At 40.0% G+C, this 25991-nt stretch overlaps 1 protein-coding gene across 1 annotated transcript in view; it reads right to left on the bottom strand.

Annotated features, from left to right (window-relative positions):
* CCDC88A (coiled-coil domain containing 88A) overlaps nucleotides 1-25991 on the bottom strand; it is a 57872-nt gene that overhangs the window by 19785 nt on the left and 12096 nt on the right. The window contains exons 4-17 of the mRNA XM_079331953.1: nucleotides 23758-23866; nucleotides 21288-21357; nucleotides 17828-17886; nucleotides 17166-17249; nucleotides 16502-16642; nucleotides 13692-13855; nucleotides 10998-11079; nucleotides 9823-9981; nucleotides 8415-8561; nucleotides 7800-7944; nucleotides 7079-7263; nucleotides 5617-5754; nucleotides 2497-3567; nucleotides 1961-2088 (exon numbers count right to left, since the gene is read on the bottom strand). Coding sequence (XP_079188079.1) covers nucleotides 1961-2088; nucleotides 2497-3567; nucleotides 5617-5754; nucleotides 7079-7263; nucleotides 7800-7944; nucleotides 8415-8561; nucleotides 9823-9981; nucleotides 10998-11079; nucleotides 13692-13855; nucleotides 16502-16642; nucleotides 17166-17249; nucleotides 17828-17886; nucleotides 21288-21357; nucleotides 23758-23866 — 2682 coding nt within the window. The remainder of the gene's footprint in view (nucleotides 1-1960; nucleotides 2089-2496; nucleotides 3568-5616; nucleotides 5755-7078; nucleotides 7264-7799; nucleotides 7945-8414; nucleotides 8562-9822; nucleotides 9982-10997; nucleotides 11080-13691; nucleotides 13856-16501; nucleotides 16643-17165; nucleotides 17250-17827; nucleotides 17887-21287; nucleotides 21358-23757; nucleotides 23867-25991) is intronic.

Genomic DNA, 25991 nt, shown 5'->3' with positions numbered 1-25991 from the left:
ATTCACTGATATCTCCCCTTTCCAATCCTGGCTGCTGAAGAATTCATCAATTTAGTGAGGGGAATGAACTGCAGGAGACTGGACAAGAGCATCAGATCCAGTCAGGAACTGGAGCAGAAAGCCAATGGCAAGAGAATTAATAAGCAGAAAGCTGTCCAATAGCATCATGCAGCAGGAGGAGAATCTGAGATTTTCAGATATGACAACCAATTCCCAAGGATTTACAGAATAGTAGGCAGCCTGTGACTAGTGGAATTTACAGTATTTCACCTTCTTGAGCTGAAGCACAGATTTGGCTGCAAGTAATTCCTGCTACTGAAAAATGACACAATTCTACAGAAAACAAAGGAGGAAAAATGATAATAGCAGAGTAATACCCACTTAACACTCTGAACAAAGTAAGACGGTACAAATTTTTTAATATAACTGCAGGTTGGGTTATTTTGGATTCAGAGTCAAAATCATAAATCTGTTTGTCCATGGACAGCAGACAAGAGAAAATAAAAAACTCTTCGAAGTCATAAAATGTGTCCAGTTTAGACCTCAACACAAAGACTCTGAGGAGCTACCAAGATCATTTATCAAAAACCACAAGCAGCTCTTTCCAATCAAGAGGAGGAAAATGGCACGTTTTTAATTTCCATCATCAAAACAACAGAGGCAGATGAAAAACTCCATTGAGAAGTAATTGTATCCCTAATGAGCCCAGCTCTTCACAGCCCTGATGAAAGAGCTGGTCATGACTCACCTAGGTATTGATAAGCAAGAAAAGCAATCCAGGTATCTTTGATGAATGAAGAAGTTGAGAATGGAAAAGCAGGATATTTATTCAAACCAATCCTAGTTTTTATTTTGAAAACAAACAATGCCCTTTGATGATCCTCCAGCTTGGGAAGAAGCTCAAGCCAGCAGCAGAACCCAACCATTTCTGACCTAGAACTTGATTAAATGTTGCTCCATTTGAGCTTTATCTAAGTTTAAGCTTCACCTTGGATCAAGGCCTGGTGGGTTTTTGTTGGGTATATTTACCTAAGCACACACCAAATGCTTATCAAGTGCTGCAAGTGACAAAGAAATCCTTAAATCAGAAGAAATCCAACCAGTCCTAGCTCTGACAGCTTTTCCTGAACTGATCTGGGAGCTGAGAAAAGCAGGTGAAAGGCACCAGCACATTCACCCAGAGGAGCCTGGCACCACCCCTGTGCCAGAGCACTGGGAAGGGGAAGCTGGATTCAAACCCCACAATTTGGGATTATTTGGGCTCCTCTGGACACAGAAAGCCCCAGATCAATCAGTTGTAGTAACAGATCATGACAGCAGAATTGCACTGGGAAGCAAAGCCTGGCTGGAAGCCCACACCAGTCTGCTTTGCTCCTGCCACCAACTGCCCTAAATCCCTGCAGGACAAGGCAGGGGAGGAATTGCAGCAGCAAAAACAGATGTCAGGGCAGCAGCTGTGAGGAGTGATGGAGCCACCACCAAGTCCTGGAGACACCCAAGCACTGGATACTTCCCAGCCAGGAAAATGGGAATGCAGAATCCTTCAGGAAATGGTTGCAAGGAAAGAACGAGACATTGAAGGTAAGCACTATGTGATAAAAACCATTTGTGTCAGACAGGCAGACAAAAAGGAAAAAAAAACCTACTTTCAGCTAATTATCTTTTACTGCTTCTGTTGCTGCTGCTGACTAGAGCATAAAACATTTTAATTATAATTAACTCTATCTCCTGACATACTTCAGTGAGTCTCTTAGCAACAAAAAGTGGCAACTCACTGTCACAGTCAGCTGAATGTGAAAGCACATCAACTAATTAATTTCCTAAAATATCAAGTTCCTTTCTGGGCCCATGACTGTGCCTTAAAAACCTGAGTAGGCACAGAACCAGTCTGCAAAACCACTTTATGAATAAAAAAAATCCTCATTTGTCCCTTTTGCCAGGCAGGCCCTGCCATTCTCACCTGTCATCACTGCTCTGCTCATCGTGCAGGAGACGCTCCTTGTTCAAACCAATTTTTTCCAGCTCGTGGGCCAGTTTTTCCAGATCATTGTTCATCTGTTGAGTCTTCAATTTCTCATTCACCAAGTCCTTGCACAGGAAAAAAAACCCTACAGTCAGTGTTTTTAGTGAAATAAAAGAATGTAGTCCTAGTCCTAGGATGTTTTATCACTACATGACTGGAATAATTCAACTTTAACTCTTCTTCCAGCTGTCAGCTCTATCAGACCTTATGTTGTAAAATAGGATTTTTCTCTGTGCTCTCTCCCTTTCCCTTTAGAATTTCCCTTTAAATTTGGTCTGGAACATGACAGTGAAGGAGAAGCATTCCAGCAACATGATCATGACTATGAGTACTGAAATTTCAATTATCTAATGCATAAAGGTGTTAGTAGAGCTCAAATCAAAGCAGAAAAAAATGCCCAAATCAGAAACCCAGAAACAATTTCTGTAGAATATAAACAGATTATGATGGGATGGAAACTGCTCAGTGTTTACCTCTCTCAAAGTGACCAGGGTTTTCTTATCAATGGTAGCTCTCTTCACCAGCTCCTTGTTCTCCTTTTCCAGTTCTTTCAGGCGCACACACGACTCTTTATACACAACAATTTCTTTAAACAGAGATTTATTTTCCCTTTCCAGATTGCTGATTTTGACATTATTTTCTTCTAAGGTACTATCTTTAATTTCTGCCTGCTGTCGAAGCCTTTTATTTTCCTTTTCCAGCTGTTTCTTATCCTTTTCCAGTTGAGAAGTCTCTTGTTCTAACAACTTATTCTCCTTTTCCAACTGCTCCAGGCGCTTACTGGAGATTTTTAACTCTTCCAAGTTCTTTTGCAGGGTCTGATTTTCAGTCTCTAAATCTTGTAATTCGCTCTCTAACTGTTGAATCTTCTTATTGCTGTTTTCCAGGGCTTTCTGCAGCCTTTGGTTTTCTGTGTCCAGGCCTTGGTAACTGACTTCCAAGCGTTCAGTTTTCTTAAAAGAGGCTTTCATCAGCTCAAGGCTTTTTTTGAGCTGCTCCTTTTCACTCTCCAGCTCCTTATTTTCTAATTGTAACTGTGCCACTTTCATGCTTGTACACTTCAAGGATTCAATTGTCCTCCGTAACTCTAAATTTTCTTCGTCGAGTTGGGAATTCTCCTTTTCTAAGGATTCCAATTGAAAAGTGAGGTTTTTCAGGCTATCCAAAGTTTTTTTCAGCTTTCTGTTTTCTGTCTCCAGGTCAGAGTTCTCTTGTTCTAAGGCCTCAATCTTCTCACAAGTGATTTTTAGGTTGGTGATTTTCTTCTGCAATAACTCATTTTCCTTCTCCAGACGATGCAGCTCGTTCTCTAATTCCTCTGCCCTCTCCCCTTTCTCTTTGTAGTGCTCCAGCTCTTTCCTGACTTGTTTTTTTTCAAATTCAACCTTATTTAACTTACTGCTGGTCTCTTTGATAGACTCATGGAGGATTTTATTCTCCTTTTCAATTTCTTTCATTCTTGCCTCAGCACTGATTTGTGAGCGTTGCCTCAGAGAAGTCACAGTTTGATTCAAGTGTTCATTTTCTTGCTCTAAGAGTTTAATCTAATTTGGGTAGAAAAAGGGTAAAATGATAAACAATGTGCCAACAATGAATTGCTTCCATATATAAACTAGAAGATACTCACCATATGATATTTACCTTTGAAGTTAAAGAAAATCTCTTACTCTGCTAATATTTATGTGAAGAATTACAAACATTATTTCAAGTTGGATGACAAAGTAAATCTTTAAATCTCTTCCTCTTAAATATTAATAGATAAACATAAACCCAAAACAAATAAAGCACAAATCAAAGGAAAGCTTTACCTACTTCCTAGCAGATTTAATTTTCATTTGTGTTTGGATTTTTTTTACCCTTGTTTGGGCTGTTTTTTCTTACACTCTGTGATTTCCACAGCTGTGTGTCCATAAAGAACAGGACTGCAATAAATTCTAAACCAAACCTGAGAGGGAGGGAGGTGTGGGAGCCACAGAAATCTCTTTATTTCATTTGGAAAAAGTTGAGGTGATGGGTGGGAGATGAGGGAACCCTCATTACAGTCAACAACAATTTGAGAAGAAACTCAAAGTTACACTGATTTTTGAGTTAAAAAAGAAACTTTGGATATTCTGTTCCAAACCAGCTTCAGAATAAGTAAATCATATTGGAATTATTTTCCTAGGAAACATTTTCCCAGATTTAACTCGGGGATAAAAGCAGAAATTACACCTTAATTTTTAGTATTTCTTGACTTTTTAGGTTGCTCCAAATCATTTGGAATTATTTGGGCATGCAACACCAGACAGCAAAATCCAGCAAAACTGTTTGGATCAATATTTAAGTGTACACTAATAACCCAGTGTAAGGGATGTTTCCAACAATAAACTGGGAGAAAAGCAAAACTGCTGCTTGCAATGAAAAACAGACTGAGAAAATTACAGGCTGTTCTTCCAGAGTGAAATCTGAATGGAATTATTAATTACAGATCCACAGTTCTGCTCCCAACAGTGACAAACTGCTCTGCAATATTCACCAGAAACTCATTAACAGGTGTCTAAAAACAACAACTCTGCAGCACCTGGCATGGCAGTGAATTAATGCCCATGAATTCTGCTTCTATAATCCCAATTCTACAAAAAAAATCCTGGTAAACGCCTCCATGATTTTGGATGAGATCAAACCTCCTACAGCAGACTCCAGTAAGTGTCAGCACAGGATTTTGGAAGAGATATGGAAGATGCTGTTGACCCATCAGCACTTAAGTGTGTCATTTTTAAGCAGAAATAGACCCATTGAAATGCAAGTCCTAAAACAAGATATGTATCTTTAAATGAAAGTAAAGGTTCCATGCCAAGCTTCTTTTTTTCCCCCCCTCCCATTTTCTCTCCTTCTGGAATTTCATTTACTGATTGAAAAATATTCAGCATTTTTGAAATATAATATTCTGCATTTCAAAAGACTGTACATTAAATTAAACTGAATGGCCATGTCATCAGGAGGTATAAATAGAATCTATAAAAACTGATGGCAGCTCTAATTCTGAAGGAGTGAATTCCTTAAACTGGGACTTGCAGAACTCTTTTTTTCCTGGTTGCTGCTGTGCAGACACCTCAGAAGGTGCCAGTGTTGCCCACCAGGCCCAGGTACATCTTTCACAAAGATTCAGATGCCAGTTTTTGGCAGCCACAAGTCAATCCAGGTGGTCAGAGCAGGAAGCCACCCCAGTGCAGGGCAGAATTATGGAGCTGCAATTCCCATCAATACTCCAACATCACTCCATGCACTGCCAGCTGCCTGGGACCTGTTCTCCTCCTCTGGGAGCTGTCTGGCCTCCCTCCAAAGTTCCCAAATTTCTGTCCTGGCTGAGCTACACCCTCCAAGCAGCTCCAGGAGTGTTACAGCACCACAAAGCTCTGAGCCCACGAGGAAAGCCCCAGCCAGAAATGAGTCACGTCTCTCACTGCCTGCAGCTCCCAGCAAAGCTGTTTTCCTGCAGGAACCTCCTTTTGGCAAATCCACTGCATTTACAATCCCTTCATGTCTGTAAAATCCTACAAAAGGGGAGCAGCAGAGCACAAAGCAGCATTAAAACTTGTGGTTCTGCTACTCACTTGTCGCTCCGAGTTCTCTCGAAGTGTTTCAAGGGTCTTTTCAAGCTGAGCTTTTTCTTTCATCAAATCCTTGCTCTGATTTTGACTGTTCTGAAGACTTTGCTTCTCTTGGCTGATTTCATTCTCCAGCTCCTCAAGCTGGGAAGAGAAACAAAAGTTGTAAAATGTACTTAAAAATGACAGTATTAGCTGGGTTGAAGGAACCTTTATAGAAATTAATAAAGAAGCTTAAGGGAAAGAATAAAAGAGAAGTTTCTAATCTTTAATTGAAACATGAATTTCTTCTGGGAATACACACTGACTCCTGCCAGAACTTTCTCCCTGGCTCAGAGCACTGCATCCTGCAAATTACTTTACTGAAAAAAAAAAAAAAAAAAAAAAAAAAAAGGGTCAAATTTTCTCAGGCTCTGGATATTTCCTCAAGCATTTTTTTTTTCTCTTAAAATTCCATTTCAGTAAGATTTATACTGCTCTTCCAAGACCCTTTTAACTTACAAAGGTTGAATGTAGTTTGATCTTACTTAAGTATTTCAAGAGATAATTAAGATGATTCCTTGGGAATTAAATACATGAGTTTGTTTTGTCAAATGGCTCCAATTTGCAGAGAGCAAAACCATTTAAAATTTAAAATGCCCAAGCATGATTTCTCTGTCACATTTAAGTGGTAACAAGCTGAGCTGAACAATATTTGTGTGTTTCTTACATCTGTTCCTTCCTTTTGTACCTCCCAGCTGCCTTTTGGGCACAGCAGCTTCTAGGGAATCAGAATATGGAAGCATGGAATACAGTAGGGATTTCTTTAATTTTCTTTCTTTTTTAAATTGTATTTTAGCCACTCTAAGAATATCTTTCACCTGAAATAACTGCTGAAGTCAAAGCTATTTCAGGCACTTTAGACATTTGCACTCCACTGTAATTAGTCACAGCTTTTTTTTTCCCTCATCTTTATTCTCTATAAATACCACTGGCTAAATTATTCTATTTGATACACATAATTTGAGGAGTGAAGTATTGCTCAGCACAGTTAAAGCTGACAAACTCCCCTCTTGAGCTATTTATCAATTCCTTGACCCACCTTCTCCCTTCCTCATTTAAAATGAGGACACAGGACCAAGTTTTCAGCTCAGACTCATCACTCACACTTTCTTCTGCTTCATAATTACCAAAATTAATGCTCTCCAGTATTCTAAACCACTTTCATTACTCATCATATCCTCAACATATCATTATTTTTTTCCCCTCACTGGTCTAAGACTGTTCTGAATAAACTGGTCATACTCTCACATAATAAAAAAGAGAAAAAACCTTTTGGAGATGGTTTTATTTTTTACCATGAACTTACAAACACTGTAACTCCACTCAGACCCAAAAAAACAGCAATTCACAGAATTACCCTTCAGGAAGAAAATATCACAGAACATCAGGCAGCTCTCTCACACAATCCAAGCACACCCTGCTTTACCTTCTTGCTAAGTCTTTGGTTTTCTTTTTCCATTTTCAGAATCCTTGAACTGCTGCCTTCCACAGAGCCCACTGCACCTTGCAGCTCCTCCACTGTCTTCAGCAAACTTTGGTTTTCCATCTCCAGCTTCAGTAGCCTGCTGGATGTCAGCTCATTCACCTCATGGCCCAGGGATTTCTGGGGCACTGCAGGAGGAAAACACCACTATTAAAATAAAAGGTAATATTTTATTTATCTGCATTTTTTAACTTAGAGGATTTAACAGTCTTTGAAGGTCCTTGCAGTGACCTTCAATCACCTTCTTGATGACCAGAGCTGATTAGGATTAGAAATATTAGAAATTAAAATATATTCTACTATCTTAATGACAGCACACAGATTAGTTTCCCACAGCTCAGGATGTATCTCCAAATTCCACAAGTGCCTTGCACAGAATCCAGTTTATATTCAAACATGTTATACTGGAAAAATCCAATTTTTTACCACAGCTCTTCTCCTTAACTTTGAGAACAATGAAACAAGAAGACTCATGGGCACACAAGTCTGGATAATGTAATTCCAAGGTATTTATGGGGTTTACACCACTATTTAACTGAACAAGACCCACAAGAACAGACTTCTCATGTTGGCTGTATCTCCATGCCTACATGGGAATTTCCTAATTCCACCCAGCCTCTGAGATTTCCATTTCAATCACTTTGCAAGTATTAACTTGATTTACCTTCAGAAAGTTCAGTAGTCCTGTTTATCTGCTCCAGCTCCCAGCCAAGATGCAAAGATTCATCCATACTTTGTTTCTGAGCCATTTCCAGGGTCATGTTTTCCTCCATGAGCTCCTCAATCTTCTTTCTGTCCATATCACGCTCCTTGAAAATTATTTTACAAGTTAAAAAGTCTCAATACATACAAAGTGTTTTATTATCTATATTCTTCTATTAATATCTGTATTATACTATCTTTATTATGTTGTCACAGGGAATTTTTCTGATCTGCCTAGACAGAGAGATGGAGAGAAAATGACAAAAAACTGGGAGAATTTTGAAAGGAATAGTAACAAGATTACAAAGAACCTCTTCTCATAATTTACAGAAATCACTCCCTACTCTTCCAATACTTCTGTCTGAACATTAGGGAGCAAAGTGCATGGGGTAAACACAATATTTAAGTGATAATTGTTTCACATTAAAAAAAAAAAAAAATCAATCCTACTGCTCTTGAATCTCTGTATTTACAACCACATTCCCTTTCTTCCCTGCTATTTTGAAGGCTTTTATTAAAAATGGAAATTAAATTTAATGAGGATCAGTTGTCTTTGCCACCCTCCCCTGACCCTCACCATCTCCATATCATGCAATTTAGCTTTCAGCTGTAAATTCTCTTTTTCCAACTCGTGCAGTTTATCTGAACGGGCTCGGGTCCCCTCCAACTGATCTTCCAACATTGTCTTGGTCTCTAGCAGCACTTGATTGTCTTCCTTCAACTCCTGCAAAAATGGAGCAACAACAACAAATAAATCCCTAAGCAGAAGTATTCCCCTGCTCATACAAACTTTGACACACATCACAATCAGATTCAGAAATCTAAACTAAAACTGGGAGCTGGAACTTATTTTTATAAAAAGCACCTTTACAGCAATTCCACATAAATGCAACTTATGAGTTTCTGTGAAAATAAAACTTGACATAAATTAAATTAAATACTAAGCCATTAAGAACTAATAAGGTGTTGGTAATTTTAATCAAACCATCAGAATCTCTGTCATTTGGGCTGTGATCTGGAAAGCAGCACTGCATGTACAGACCAAAATTAGGTTTATAGGCCACTGGGCCCAAAGTCAGGCCATGATGCTGAAAATGCATCCACAATCTTAAAATACAACCAGCCCTTCTCAAAGGGCCTGAGCAGCTTTAATCCTGGTACATAGAGGATGTTTTAATAGCATCTGATGAAAGTAAGTGTGAAACACATAATTGGCAACTTTCCTCATGATATAAAGCCAAAAACTTTTCAAACTTCAGCACATAGTCAGTTGCAAAATCTGAAAAAAATCACACAAATATCCTTCATACTCCTCCCTACACAAATAGTAAGCTAACTCCTAATTTTTATGAAGCAAACCCAACTAATTAGCATCTGATATTTCAAGCATAGTTTACAAACTATGGAAACACAAACAATTTCGAGGGGGTTTATTAGTTTGAACCTTCTATGAAAATGAAATTTCCACTGCTGTCAAATCCTGTACACTGATATGTTTCCTTTACTAAGTTTTATACCATATGGCACTTGCCCATCAAATTTGGCATTTACAGACAGAATGATGGCCTGATAAATTCCTGCATGTTGATTTGTCTCCTAATTTACTAATTCATGCCAGAACTCTTAAATTCCCCTTGCCTGGTGTTGGCACATCTTTTTTTAGTGTCTTATACCACTGTCCTGTGAACAGCCCTCATTTCCTCAACACTTGCCTTAGAAAATTGCTTTTCCTTAGGAGACCCACAGCAGGAGAAGGGAATTATGATATTTATAGCATTTTTTTGAATTAATTCCTCTGCAGGTTTCTCAATCCATCCTTCACAGAGGGATACCATTGAGGACAACTCCCTAAAAACCAGAGTTTATCCCAAAACCGCGACTGAAGCTGCAACCCTTTCTCACATCCCAATGCTTTAACATCCAATGAAAAACTTTGAAAAAGCCCCATTGAGGAGCAGAATGTGCTCCTGGGTGGGTTCTCTCACCTCCACCCTGGCTTTGTAGAACTCGATGTCATGCAGCCTCTCCTTGTAGCGGCTGAGCTCGCTCTCCAGCTTGTCCACGCGGATCGCCTTCTCGCGCAGCGCGTCCAGCTCGTCCCTGTACACCCGGGCCGAGCGGGCATCCGACAGCAGGCTCATGTTCTGGGACACAGGAGACACCCACTGGGCTTTATCTTCCTTTGGGATACTTTCTGTTTTGTTTTGGTTGTTTTCTAGTTTTTATTTTGGGATTGAATGCGTGAGACTGATCCTGTTCGCGCTCCAGTTCTGACTAAGATGTTTCGTAATTTTTATTTCTATTACAAACTGAGTTCTACAGCAACTTAAGCTAATGAGTTAAAAGTGGAGATGTATTTCTTTATTTAGAAGGTCTTTTAAGGGTAAATTGTCTCATTAAGAGAAGCTACCTGAATTATTTTTATTTTTAACTACCTGTGGTCTGCAATGTGGACTTTTTTATTCGATTACACAAAATCGCCTAAACTCACAAAGAAGGTGAAGGAGAAAGAAAAGGAGGAGAAAAAGAGAAGAAGGAAGAAAAAAAAGGGGGAAGAAAAAAAAGGGGGAAGAAAAAAAAGGGGGAAGAAAAAAAAGGGGGAAGAAAAAAAAGGGGGAAGAAAAAAAAGGGGGAAGAAAAAAATGGGGGAAGAAAAAAATGGGGGAAGAAAAAAAAAGGGGGAAGAAAAAAAAAAGGGGGAAGAATAAAAAAAGGGGGAAGAAAAAAAAGGGGGAAGAAAAAAAAAAGGGGGAAGAATAAAAAAAGGGGGAAGAAAAAAAAGGGGGAAGAAAAAAAAGGGGGGAAAGAAAAAAAAGGGGGAAGGAAAAAAAAGGGGGAAGGAAAAAAAACGGGGAAGAAAAAGGAAAAGGGAGGAGGAAAAGGGAGGAGGAAAAGGGAGGAGGATCCTTTCAGAGGATGCACTGCTGGCAAACTGCTTGATTGAAGAAACAAAAAATTTAGAGAAGAAATATTAACCCAAGCCAGGGCATTTTTTTCCATCAGAATATACCAAATTAAGGGATAAATGGCACAAGAGCAGCTTCAGAGTGCAAAATTAAAAAACACAAACATGAAAACATACTAAATATCAGAAAAAGAGTGGAGAATTGTTCTGGTGGTGGCAACTTTTCTCAAAATAATAAAATGATTAAACCCACACCTCTTGCTGAAGTCTCTTCAGTTCAGCTTCCATCTGCTCCAGTTCTTGCTTGCAGTCAAGCAGCTGCTCAGTCTTTTCCTCACTTGAAGGAAAAAACACAAACCAGTTAAATGCTAATGATCTCCAGGTTTGGAAACAAAATGCTGAGATTTCTGAGGCTTCCACCTTTAACCCTGGACATCAGAGTGTAAAATTTAGGGTTGCCATTAGTTATTCTTTTTGTTTTAGTCTTTAACATTTTAAATGTTGTTTCCTACTCCTGCAGGGCAGAGAACAAGAGTGTAATAAGGAAATTTTTGCAATAAGGGATTTTGTGTAAAACACCACAGACAATACACATGAATGTGTACCAGGAGATCCACATCCAAAAGCCAACTCAAAATAATTTCAAATTACACATTCAAAAGGTCCTAATTCTTCTCAAGAGAACCAGACACTGACCCCTTGTCACAATCAAGTAAATTTTAAAAGCACTTTTATAGTTCTGTGATTTTTCCTTTTCTTGCAGAGAAGAATGAAGGGTTTTAGGTGTCTTTACTCAATTAAAGAAGATGCAGCTTAATAAGCTCAGTAATTGCATGAAACACACAATGAATTTTAATTTTATGGAAACAACACAGTGTCTGTTCTAGTCTACTCCCAAACCTGTGATAAAAACAACTTGACACAGAATATTACAATTCTTACAGGACTCATTCTTAACTTCCAACTCATTTCCCAATCCTTAAAAAATGAGTTGGTTAAACCACAAATGCAAAGGAAATATTTAATTCTCTCACAGAGAAAGAACAATTGATGTTCAAAATTCAACTGCACCTCAGAAAAAACATTTGCTGTTGAAAAACCTGTCAATATTGAATATTCTTAAAAGATATATTGTAATTCCAATGTGTTACTATATTATTCCACATTCTGGAATATAAGTAAGAAACAAAATTAGAAAAGGGGGAAATAAGATAATTTAATGAACTGAAATGTATAATACTGTCTCAAAGCAATTATACCAACAGAAATTAGGTCTATTTTAAACAAAACTAGAGCAGTTGTTTTTTAAAAATGAGCCAATTTCACCATGAATGATCTTTCTGGAAAAGGTCACTGAGCCTACAAGCACAGGAGGCTCAGCTCTGCACATGTTAGTGCAACATCCCTGTCACAGCCTTCCCTCTCCAGAGGTGCTCAGAAACCAGGCACAAACACAAATTTATTCCTGATTTCTCTAACTTCTCCATCAGCATCCACATTCCTGTTATTGTTCTATGTGGGAACACACAGAACTCAAACACTCAGAAAATGAGGTGTGCAATTTCCAGCTTTGGAGTCTCTGCATTGCCTGGTTTGCATCCAACTCCAAAATAATCTTTACAGACCTTTTAAATGAAATTACATCAGCTACACTGCAGATTAAACCAGGTATGAAGGTTCACTGCCAAAACCAGATTAGAAATAAATTTTATGAGTATTTTCAAGTCTGGAATTAATGTAATTTTAAATTTATCAAATAGATGCAGCATTTAACACTAAATGCTGCAGACTGCAGTTAATCCATCCAAGTCTGATATTTTAAGATCCTGTAAGGGAAATTATTTACCAACTGAATTCAAATAAGAGTGCAAAATGTGGACTGTTCTGAGCCATCAGTGTTGCCCTAATTGCATGCTTCAGCTACAGACTGGAGAGGATTGGACTAAATTATACAGAACATACCAGTGTTCACTGTTTAGGCTATCTATTAACTGTCAATCAAACTAATAACAGCAATTTTTTCACTAATTTTCTTGGTGCAGCTGTTTATAGAATATCCTGGGCGGGCTCATTGCAGGAGACACATAATAATACAGACATCAGGAAAAAAGAGCCCCATCTTTTGTCCTCTGTTCCTCATGAAGACCATGCTGGAGTGGGGGAAGGGGATCCTCAGAGTAAACCAACAAGATCCTTCACCCAGCCAGCTAGAAATGATCTGATCAACAAACTCTGGGAATTGTGACTTATGCTGCCTTCAGCTTGTGATTTAATTTACCTGCCTTCTCTGTCCATTGTTGAATAAAAAAAATATATCTTTATTTATGCTGTTTCTACACACATTGAATATCCTCAGATAAAGCATTTTAATTCAGAACACTGCTAAAACAACTGACACTTTGCTACAGGGAGCAGCAGATTCTCCACAGGTCTGCTATTGATCTCTTTATATAACTCCTCATTCTGCTCAGATTTGCTCCTTGACTATGAAGGCAAAGTGCCCACAGATACCTACATGATCAGGAGCAAGTGTTGTGCAGACAAGAAATCTTTTACACAGGAATGAAGAGGTGAGAGACAGGAAAGCATTCTAATGGAATTGTTTTGTCCTATCTGCAATGAATTTATACCATGAATTAACCACAGGTGAGTATTTCTTGTTAGAAACAGGTCATCTAATCATGCTGCTGGGAAGTAATCACCTCCAGCTGATTGAGAACAAAATGCAGTGATTTGGGAGATTCAATCCATGATTTCAGGGACATCAGAGGGCAAAAACATTATGAATAAAAAACGGAGATGAAAAGTTGTATTTGTCCCGCGGGTGCACAAATCTCGTATTATCACAACACCCCTCCTGGGGAGAAGTAGCTAAAAGCACTTGGGAGGATGAGGATTGGTGTGAGGAGGAAGGACTGGGGAAGGATGTGAGCAAGGACTGGTACTCACAGCTCCTGCCTGAGCCTCCTGATCTTGGCCTTGGCGTCGGCGAGCTCCACGCTGAGGTGCTGGCGGCTCTCGGTGCGCTTCATGCCGGGGGAGCCGCAGGGCGAGTGCGCCGCGTGCGGCAGGAAGCGCAGGCAGTCCCGCTCCTCCGACAGCTCGATGATGGTCTGGGGAGAGAGCACAGCAACAGCTCAGAGCCAGGACAGCCCAGAGCCAGGACAGCCTAGAGCCAGGACAGCCTAGAGCCAGGAACAGCCCAGAGCCAGGAACAGCCCAGAGCCAGGACAGCCCAGAGCCAGGACAGCCCAGAACCAGGAACAGCCCAGAGCCAGGACAGCCCAGAACCAGGAACAGCCCAGAGCCAGCACAGCCCAGAGCCAGAACAGCCCAGAGCCAGGACAGCCCAGAGCCAGGAACAGCTCAGAGCCAGGAACAGCCCAGAACCAGGAACAGCCCAGAGCCAGGACAGCCCAGAGCCAGGAACAGCCCAGAGCCAGAACAGCCCAGAGCCAGAACAGCTCAGAGCCAGGAACGCCCAGAGCCAGGACAGCTCAGAGCCAGGACAGCCCAGAGCCAGGAACAGCCCAGAGCCAGGAACAGCCCAGAGCCAGGACAGCCCAGAGCCAGGGTCACCTCAGAGCCAGGACAGCCCAGAGCCAGGACAGCCCAGAGCCAGGGTCACCTCAGAGCCAGGACAGCCCAGAGCCAGGACAGCTCAGAGCCAGGACAGCCCAGAGCCAGGACAGCTCAGAGCCAGGACAGCCCAGAGCCAGGGTCACCTCAGAGCCAGGACAGCCCAGAGCCAGGACAGCCCAGAGCCAGGGTCACCTCAGAGCCAGGACAGCCCAGAGCCAGGGTCACCTCAGAGCCAGGACAGCCCAGAGCCAGGACAGCCCAGAGCCAGGACAGCCCAGAGCCAGGGTCACCTCAGAGCCAGGACAGCCCAGAGCCAGGACAGCCCAGAGCCAGGACAGCCCAGAGCCAGGAACAGCTCAGAGCCAGGAACAGCTCAGAGCCAGGAACAGCTCAGAGCCAGGAACAGCTCAGAGCCAGGAACAGCTCAGAGCCAGGAACAGCTCAGAGCCAGGAACAGCTCAGAGCCAGGAACAGCTCAGAGCCAGGAACAGCTCAGAGCCAGGAACAGCTCAGAGCCAGGAACAGCTCAGAGCCAGAACAGCCCAGAGCCAGGAACAGCTCAGAGCCAGGAACAGCTCAGAGCCAGAACAGCCCAGAGCCAGGAACAGCTCAGAGCCAGAACAGCCCAGAGCCAGGACAGCCCAGAGACAGGACAGCCCAGAGCCAGGACAGCCCAGAGCCAGGAACAGCCCAGAGCCAGGACAGCCTAGAGCCAGGACAGCCCAGAGCCAGGAACAGCTCAGAGCCAGGAACAGCTCAGAGCCAGGAACAGCCCAGAGCCAGGAACAGCCTAGAGCCAGGACAGCCTAGAGCCAGGACAGCCTAGAGCCAGGAACAGCTCAGAGCCAGGAACAGCTCAGAGCCAGGACAGCCTAGAGCCAGGAACAGCTCAGAGCCAGGACAGCCTAGAGCCAGGACAGCCTAGAGCCAGGACAGCCCAGAGCCAGGACAGCCCAGAGCCAGGAACAGCTCAGAGCCAGGACAGCCTAGAGCCAGGACAGCCTAGAGCCAGGACAGCCCAGAGCCAGGACAGCCTAGAGCCAGCCTGGGCCATGGAGAGCCACTCACAGCCAGCCCTGCCTGTGCCATGGTGTGTCACTCACAGCCAGCCCTGCCTGTGCCATGGTGTGCACTCACAGCCAGCCCTGCCTGTGCCATGGTGTGCACTCACAGCACTGCAATGGCACAGCCACCATGGCAGGGGCTGGGCTGTCCAAAGAGATGATCATTACATCTACAGCAGAGCCACAGCTCTTCACCAGGACCTTCTGCTATTCTAAATTTTATTTTTCACTTTAGACTTTTAAGCCCACAAAAGGACCAGTGCTCAGGTTTTGAAGACCTCTAAGAGCCACAGCTCTTCACCAGGACCTTCTGCTACTCTAAATTTCATTTCTCACTTTGCACTTTTAAGCCCATAACATGACTAGTGCTGAGATTTTGAAGACCTCTAAGTCCAAAGCAAAGAGACAGAGCTCTTAACCAGGACCTTCTCCTGTTTTAAATTTTATTCTTCACTTTAGACTTTTAAGCCCACAAAGTGACCAGTCCTCAGGTTTTGAAGACCTCTAAGAGCCACACCCCTTGGATATGACCTTCTATTATTTTATTTTTCACTTTAGACTTTTAAGACCACAAAAAGGCCAGTGCTCAGGTTTTGAAGAAGAACTCTAATAGCCACAGCTCTTAGCCAGGACCTTCTGCTATTTGAAGTTTTATTTTTCAATTTGGACTTTCAAGCCCACAAAATGACCAGTGCTCAGAATGGACTGGCTAATGAAAGCTGTGAATTCCTTAAAAACACCACTTCTTGAAAATCAAGGTAAGTGTGTATCTCTAAATGAATTTATGTTCTTCAGTGAGCAGCAGCATCCTTGACAACTGAATAAAGCATCAGATCTACAGGAATATTCCTATTTCCCCCTATAAATAATAAAACTATTTACCCCCATTTCTCCCCTATAAAAAAAAAAAAAATCACCTATTATCTTCCCTACTTTATATTTCCTACATTATTTAACAAATCTGCACAAAGGAACTCCCTGAAACAACATTCTGGCAGTCAGGAATCCTTGCTTTAACACATCAGCAGAAAATTTAACTGTTAGTTATAAAAATCCTGCTGTATTATCTCAAAAAAAAAAAAAAAAAAAAAGGTTTTTTGTAGACATCCATACCTCTGAGTGCTCATCTCTTTCATCTATAAGTCTTTTTAAATGCAATGCCATATTTTTCAGGAGAGGCTCAACATACTCTTGTGTCAGCACAATCACATCCATCCACTGCAGGTCAAACACATTTTCCTGATTATGAGTTACCTACATTGGGGGAAATGAAAGAGGAAAAATGAAATTTTAAGGGTAGAAAGGAAGCATAAATTGTCTGGACAAGGTATGAAAAAATATTTAAAATGTATTTAATTGTATGTAAAGGAAGAGTTTTTTTTGTCTGCCTGGAAGCAGCACCTTGTCCTTCTGGCAAGGTGACAATAACATTATAAATTCTCTACCACACACATTTGATTGGAATTATGTTTTACAAAGAAATTTGCATAGAAAGACTTCACTAAACTAAATTTGCTGTATGTAACTAAGAAATCCATGAAGCAACAAATCTGCTTTCTGGTACTGCTCTAAAAATATAACCCAAAAATGCTCAATCATGAAATCTTTTTGTGAATCAAGTGAAAAAATAAAGCCTTTTTTTGCCTACTACAACCACTCAAAATGCAAATCACATATGTGATTTACTTGCTATTGAACACGTGCAATCCCTTTCCTGCAATGTAACATTCCAGCTCAAAAAAATCCCCAAAATTAAAAACAAAAACCCCCCAAATACCTCCTGAATATGGGCTGCAACAGCTGCTCTGGTATCAAAATCCAGACTTTGGATTCTTTCAATAAATTCTTCTTTTTTCTGGCACTAAAAATAGAAACATCTATTTTATACACATTTGTAAGTATAATCACAAGTATTTTCATTCCTCCTTTGTATTTATAAGAGCTAGAACTTTTAAAGCTGATATTGCAATTGTCACATGGCTAAATTACTGTCCAATAATTCTGTGCTTTATGCCATGTTCCAGTAATTTTAACTAATTAAATGATACAAGGAAAAACAAGTTGAAATGAGACAAGCAAGAGATTTCTAAAAACTGCTGCATATTCAAATTCTGTGATAATTTATTTAATATATTAAATAGTGCAGTGAGTTATTTTCCAGTGCTTTATCATTTCCTTCCTTTTATTACAATATCAGGTAAATTACCACTATTTTAATTATTTACCCATTACAAGGGTATGGTGGTATTGGAGGTATTTGTGCAATAATAGGTGTAGGGTTGTAGCCATTTAATTAAAATTCAGATATTCCAATTTTTCAAGGAATGCCATTGTACCAGCAAAAGAAGAAAAGTTTTATACCACCACAATGATTAAAATAGTAAGAAAAGAGGTCAATAACTCAAAAGTTTGATAGACACCAAACATAATTAAACTCACCTGAACTGCACAACCAAGCAAAAGCAGGAGGAGCTTTTTTACTTCTTCAGTACCTGGCTCTAAGAGGAAAACAAAAAAAAATGGTAACTGTAAAATTCTAATTAGAGCTTCTTCCCCTATGGCTCAGAAAACATGAGGTTTTCTCATTATTTCCATATAATTTCTGTTAAGCTAGTTTAGAAAACAGCCAGATGAGATTTCAGTCCTGAGTTCAGCCCTTTTTGCCATTTCTCTGCTGACTTCCAATTATCAAACACCTCAACAGCCATAACAATTTCAAATGGAAAAAAAAAAATTCAGCCCTTCAAAAAGCAAAACTTCAGAGTGACATTTTTAGAAGTGCTTTGGAGACCTACAATCAAGTTTTCAATGCTAATCTCAGGTATCTCAAGATAATTATGAAAGTGTTTAAATTATCTGCCATTCCCAAGTTGGAGGACTTCAGGTGACAAGTTCATTTAAATTCCTTACAAAGCTGTATTAGATATTCATCTGGACATCCAAAAAATCAAAATGTATTTCCAAATCTGGCCTTAAGCATCTTAATCTCCTAAAGAAGATTAAATTAAAGAACCCTGTTTTACAGATTAATAAAAATGTTCCTTACTTTTCACGTTCACAATGTCCTCATCTTGATACTAAATATAGAAATATTTTCTAAATCTAGAACATAAATACCATGAAACAAATGCTTCAAGGATGACAAAACAGTTCAGGCATTGACTCAAGCTGCTTTTGAGGGAGCTACATAACGTGAATAATCCCAATGAACATGGAACACTGCAATTTTTCAAGAGGTTTCTCAGGTAGATAAATACACTGCAAAAAATATGGGCTCAGATGGGAGATTTTTGATCATTTATTCAGACTTCTTGTATCCCAAAGGCTCAAGCTGTCAAGTCTTTTATGGAGAAACAGAAAAACCATCAAGGAATGTGTTTCACCAGCAGCTGCTTCAGCTGAAGAAGGGGGATTCCACCTGGCTGTGCCTTTACTGGCATCAATAAAGGTTAAAATCCCAGCCTACATTCACTTATCCCAATAAATTAATCACACTTTTTTAATTTTTAAGCAATCCCTGAGCTCCTCTTCACTCTCCATCTCCTGACTGCCTGAATATTGATTCCTTGTCTCTCCCCCAGGTTCCCTGAAGGAACAGGGCAAAACACTGAACCACCTCAGCTTCTCTCATCTTCTGGTTTTCTTTTTTCCCTCCAGCAGAAACACAGAAATAAACAATTCTCTTCTACACCCTTCAACCTGCTGCTGAACTCTGTCCCTGCCCTTTTTTTTTTTGATCTTTCACCCTTACCCCAGACTTTTACACCCTCTATAGGCTTCCATCCTCCCCTCCCTTGCTCCCTGAGGAATATCCACTTGTTTTCATCTTTCCCCTTTGCCTCATCATTATCCCTCTGTAATTTAATTTAACATTTACAGTCACAGGCTGCAGTTTCCTCCTCCAACTGCCTTCCTGTCAATCAGCTCAGGAAATATTTCCTGATAAAATCCTTGTTTCAGCAAACCTCAGCTCCAGCCTTCTCCCTGCATTTTCCTCCATGAGCCAACTGCTCCTCTGGTATCTGCTCCTGCCATCTGCAATTTGGCATCTTCTGGGATTTCTCTGCTCATCATTCCTTAAGTGCAAAGGGGAAAAACTGGGAGACATCCCTGTGAAAAATCACACCTCCAACCTAAGTTTTAGTGGACCAAATCCAAGTCTTTACCAGGGAATTGATTTTTACTCTGGGGCTTGCCTGGATGCAACCAGATTTACACAGTAAGTGTCTCCAAAGCTCACTGAGGTTTTATTTCCCTGCATCTGCCCCAAAAAAAAGCTTAAAAACACATGGAGGGGTGAGATCCTTTTCCAAGCTGACACAGCAGGAGCAGTCCTCACTTTCAAAGGGGAAAGGTTCTGGACAAAAGCCAAAAGACCAAACTCTGTGACTGAACTCCAGCAGGAACCTAAACACCTTCAAGAATGTTGTCCAAACATAACTGTTTTTTTTTTTTTTTCATGTGAGGGCTACACCACAGAAAGTCCAAATTTTTTCACAAATCCAACAAAAGCCCCACAGAAGAGCAAAGCACACATCAGCAGAGCTGCCAAACCACAGATCCCAAAAGACAAAGACACCTCCTTCAAAATGACCACACCATAAAATTGAATGTATACAAATGAATGCAGTATTATCTCTGTGGGGTTTGATAGTGCATTTTCAATAAAATGTCATCTTATACACAATATTGTTGAGACATTTTCTCACAGCATCTTGAACAGAATAAAAAATGTCACTACAAAACAATACTATGACCTGGGGTTTTTCAAATCTGTTTTTTCAGTAAGTCTGGTTTCTAGGCAAGAAAGCCTGGAATCAAAATTATAAACCAGGATGCATTCTGTTCTTTTGGAAAGGAAGAGACCACACTCACACTTCTTGGTGCATATGACAGCAGCTGCACATATAAAAACTGAAAAAGCTGTGACCTCAGAAGAAGCAAAAGCAGCAATATTCAAAAGCAGCAAGTAAAACCCAAAAGAATTCAAGCAAGGTACCTACAGAGATGGGATATGTGCAGATGGGATGTGGAAAATACTGATGTTATGAGCCCTGGGGTTGGAAGTGAGCAAACACAGATGGCTCTGCTGTCCCACAGACACAGCAGGGTGGCAGAGAAGATGCCCCAAAGAAATCAAAGCAGCCAGGGGAAGCTACACAGCCTGTTAGAGCAGTTCCTGACCTCTCTGCTGAGGTGCCAGAACACCTGGGGCACACTAGACCCAAGTAAATAAATTCTGCCCAATCCACAGTGGCTCCATGCAGGCCAGGTGTGTCTGCTCCCTGCTTCTGGAATTGAGAGCATGGTGCAGAGATTTCCAAGTGGCTGTGGACACTCAGCTGGCTCCACACAGGCTAATTTTCTTGGTCTGAAAATTGCAACTCTCAGAGCTGGAAGCAGAGAAGGTGGGAGCATGGAGAAGACAGTGTCAGTTCAGGGGAGAAAACAAGAAGGTCATTGCAATATTTTTCAGGTAAGGATGCAAGAGAAGCAGGAGAGTCTGGGGGAAGGAGAAACAAGGATCAGGAGCTGGATCAAGTGAGATGCACTGAGCTGCCAATTCCCTCAGCAGTGACACAGGTAAAGAAAGTTGAAAGTGCAGTAGCTGGGAGTACATGAAACTTTAATTTGTGCCATCACTGGTTGCTGGGAAATGCACTCAGTATAAATCCTAGCAAGAGCCAGGGCTGAGGCTGGGACAGAACACATTTTTTAGAGTGTGGACAAAGAAAATCATTATTACAACATTACTCATCATTAATAAACCACTTATTTGATAAAGTATTTACACAATCTTCTGTTGAAAGGCTCAACCCTATAGGAACTTTATTTGCAGTGAAAGAATATAAATTATCACACCAGTATACATTTTTATCTTAGCCAAAAATAAACTTACCAGAAAAAGGATTTTTGCCAATTATTAGAACATTTGGCAGAGACATCATGATCAACTGCTGCAAAGTCTCCTATAAAAGTTAATTAAAACACTATTTACATCATATGTACTGAATGGAAGCAAACATCAAACACCAACAACCAATAAAGAGATCAGCATTAATTAAACAGTTTTAATATTTTTCAGGACTTCGTGCACACAATTCGTACAATACTAAATTATTTGCATTCTAATTTAAAAAAAAAATACCTGACAAATAAGAGTTACTTCTACAGAAGCTTTGTTTTACTGGTTTGCACAATCACCTCACACAGCACAATCCTCTCCTGGCAATGAGCTGGCTTAGGGATCTTAAGCCAAAGGGATCCATGTCTCAGAATGCAGCAAAACCCTTTAAATTTATTATGTTCTAGTTTCCCTGATTAACTTATTGATATGTATTTATTATATTGACTCTAAAGTGCATTTCTACAGCAAAATAAAAATCAATTTCCTTTATTTCACTGTTTCTTTGGCCTCACCAACACACGGATGTGAAATTCCCAGGGGTTTTTGCTGCAGTGAATACAAAGGTACACAGCCCTGTGTGCACAATCCCATGGAATTTTAGCTTGGAAGTGGCACACACCAGGCAGCAGCTCTGCCTCTCTGCTCCATGGATTCCATCAGTGGAGCTCCTGTAATGGCTGTAATCAGGTCAAATCCCCAGTCTAGACAGAGCCTAATTCTCCTCAAGCACAACAGTCCTTCTCCTGTTCCCAGATGTTTATTCCCAGCAGATGCCATCCTATACTCAGGCTTTTTGTTTTTCTACAGTGACAGATCCATGACTATATAAAATACAAAAGTAACATATTCCAGAAGAGCCCAAGGCATCAGGTGTCACATCCTAACACAAGTCCACTTGCTTTAGGTCAAATTGGAAAATAAAACCAAAAAACCAAAACAGTATCTTTTGAAAAACACCTGTAGAAATTATCAGCTACAGCTATATTTGAAAGCTCCCACTAGTTAATATACAACATCAAAATGATATCAGAATTGATTAATAATAGACTGAAAAATATGCATTCACTCTGGACATACATAAGACAAATTATAAGGAAGGAGAAAACAGCTTTGAACTTCCTCAAATATCATGAAATTCAACAACTGTGACACCTGTACTTCTCAAGACTTTGATAAAGATAATTTTTAAATACAAATAAGACACGAAATGCACCACAGGATGTTTTAAATAAACACAAACCAGATAAAATATAATTAGTTCAATGAGTATCGACAGCTACTATGAAAGAAAATCACATATTTTAGAGTGGCTTTTTGGTATCTGAAATAATTCCATGATGCTATCATAAATTTGATCATGTATCAAAGCAGAATAACCAAAATATGTGTGCTGAATGGACATGATCACCTCTGCCCTGCCCCAGAGATGTCTGACACCTTTTCTGTCACTCAGTGTTCATCTCAGCACTGGCTTTGCCTGCACAAACTTTTACAGCTCATTAAAATTTATTTTACTGAAGATTTTCACATCCTCAGTCAAATCTGCTCACTGGATTAAACCTCTTGAGTCCACCAGAAATTTAGAATCTATTGCCTTGAACTAACTGCTGAGTACACACTCAAATTACTAATTGAGGACCAGAATTGTAATTCCAGAGGATAACAAAGATGATGCAGGAACAAAAAAAACCCAGACTAATCTAACATAAGACCTTAATTTTGAATGTTATATTCTATCAGAGCAGGTTTTTTGACAAGTAAATCCACAGCACTGCTGTGATTTTTCACTGAACTGAGAGAAGGTTTTCTGCAGATGTTCTAAAACCACGAGGAACAAACCAGCAAATGCTGAAAATTCCAAATTCTCACATCCATCAGTGGTGTCTGCCCCTCCCCTGGAATCCCCAGGGAACACCCCTGCAGGGAGTGAATATCTGCACATGGAAAAAGCAATTTTAGATTCAAAGGAGCTCTCTAGCTTGGACTATTAAAGGCATGCTGACTGGTTTTACCATTTCTTCAAAAACTGTATTGTTTTTTTATTTAAAAAAAAGCTCTAATAAACTTATTTCTGTCACAAATGTTTTGCAGCAACATCCACACTCCTGAATCACCCAAAGGTACCTAAATGCCAGGAATTGTGCCTGGTGTTACCACAAGGCCAGTGCAGGACAGGGAATGCTTTGTGTGCCAATAAAGATCAGTCCTGTCAGTGCTTGTGCCTTCTGTTCCACCACAGGAATAATTGAACATATGAAGTTTATATTCTATAAAAAGATCATCATTCATATTCAAATGTGTCCACACCACTTTTATTCCTGTAAATAATGATAAATTTGACCAGATATCTGGTCATATTCCACCCATACAAGTATTTCTTGTTGATCTTATTCCTGTTACCCATAGAACAAAATTCAGAAATAATTCCAAGTAAAACATAACACAACAAACAATTACTGACCTGATAGTAAGTTTTTATTTGTTTCACCAAAACAGACAAATTTTGAATCCTTAATGATGCATCATTGTTGACTTTTTTGTTTATCCTCTGGTTAGCAGACTTTGGATTGCTGCAAAAATAGAAGAAAAAAGAATAAATTAAACACTTTGAACATTAATCTTTAAGGAAAGAGCTTGAAATCTGTCTCTGATACAGCCAGCCAGCCCCACAATCTTGTTTGCCATCAGTGCAGCCTCAAACTGGGAGCACCCACCACAATTCCCAGGAAATGGGTCTGACAGGAAAGTTCTTGTGGTGGCATTTCACTACCATGAGGAGCAAAATGTAATTTTTAACTTTCAGAATGATGATGAATATGAAACACATTGTGCTAACACACACTAAACTATAAATATAAATATATTTACAGATTTTTAAATACACTTGCAGGTTGTTAAAATGTGTCAACAAAGGGATTATTAACAGGAGTTTTTGTCATGCACTATCACACACTACCAGATTTTTCTCTGGTCTGTCTTGGCTTCAGGGAGGAAATCAATCACTTTTTCCTTCACAAACAGAAAGGATCTGAGGAAATGCAGATGAGTCACCCTTTTTCAATACTTCCTAACACACACAGGACAGCCCATCAACCATTGACTGGGATTTCTCATGGAAAACCATGCAGAATCAAACCAGCCCCCATAACCCACTCTGAAATGAAAGAATTCCTAAGGGATGGTCAATGTGAAGTTTCCCACCTTCAGAGATTCCTGATACAGCTGCACAATGCAACTTTTGATATTTAATGGCATTATTGTAGTGTTTAATGATATTATTATCAGATAAATGAGAGCTTGGGATGCTGCACTCAAAAACAAACTACCAACTTTTCAAACCAGGGCTCCCTGCAGGGATATGTGTCTGCTGGCTCTGGCTTGATTCAACATTGTCATTAATGATTTCAACAATGGAATACAGAATACACTTTCCAGAACAGCCACTGGCAAACTTTGGGAGGGAAAAAAAACAAAAATCAACCTTTGAAAATACTATGGCAGTGGAGAATGATCCTGGTAAAGTGCAAAAGTAATGGAATTCAATAACTCACACACAGGCAAAGGACTAGAGTGAGAATCAAATGCAGAAAGAGAAGTCATTTGCTATAAAATATAAAACAAAAGTGACCTGAACATTGTGTTATCATGACTTCCTCTGATGCAATTTGTCCCTTTAATTGGTAGTTTCACATACTCTCTGTACAAAAATTACATATTTTTAACTTATATACAAGTTACCTACACAAACTTTATTTGCCTTTTATAGCTCGCTTAACTTTTAGCATGTTAGATTTTTTTAAAGATATATTTATGGTTTTTCTTCAGTTTACTGCTACCAGCATTTCCTGGCCTGTAAACACAAATAGAAATAATAGAAAAAAAAAAACCACTGCTGGGAAAGGAAGTCAGGTCATATAAAAAATGCACCTCCAAAAGACATTTTTAAAAGAAAAGTAGTAGGCACAGGATCTTCTTTCAATACTCATTATTTAAATCTAGGAAAATTAGGACAGGGGTAATTGCCTCATTCCTAAATGCTCATCACCAGGTTCCTAAAAATATTACTAACAATTAAAATACATTTCAGAACATATTAGCCAAGCCATGTGACTAAGGTATGACCTTGGCTTTATTATCATTAGTTCAGCCAACCTGTAGCTTTAAAAGCAACTAAATGAGCTAAAAATAATCATGCTCTGCAGATGCACAGAACTGGACTCCATTCCACACTGAATTCATTCAAATTTGCTAAAATCAGAAGAGAAAATCCACAATAAATCCTGCTGACCTCCAGAGATCAGCTGAAGTCTCCTGTTCCTACATACATATCTCCAAAAGGCAGATTTGGGCTCTTAATCTTCATCTCTAATCTTAATGACCAGGGGATTATCTCTGGGCTTTTTCATCATCTTCAGCAGCATTTCTACAGCCACATATTTCAGTGCTTCTCCCTTTAGAGAACTCCCAACAGGGCACAGGGGTTTCCTGGACATTGTGCCAGCTCTTATTTTCAGCACTGACACCAAAATTAGTGTGCAACTGTAAGAACTGAAAACACAAATGTCATAAAAAGCTCAGGCTTTGCATTTTCTCATTCCCAAAGCTGCATTAGGATATTGAGATTGATCCTGGATGAACAAAAACTTGAATTTTTGCACAGCACTGGATCTTCAGGGATCAGCCCCTGACAACCTC

Source organism: Erithacus rubecula (assembly GCF_903797595.1).
Source record: "Erithacus rubecula genome assembly, chromosome: 2".
Lineage (NCBI taxonomy): Eukaryota > Metazoa > Chordata > Aves > Passeriformes > Muscicapidae > Erithacus > Erithacus rubecula.
This window is presented reverse-complemented; position numbering and strand designations above follow the sequence as displayed.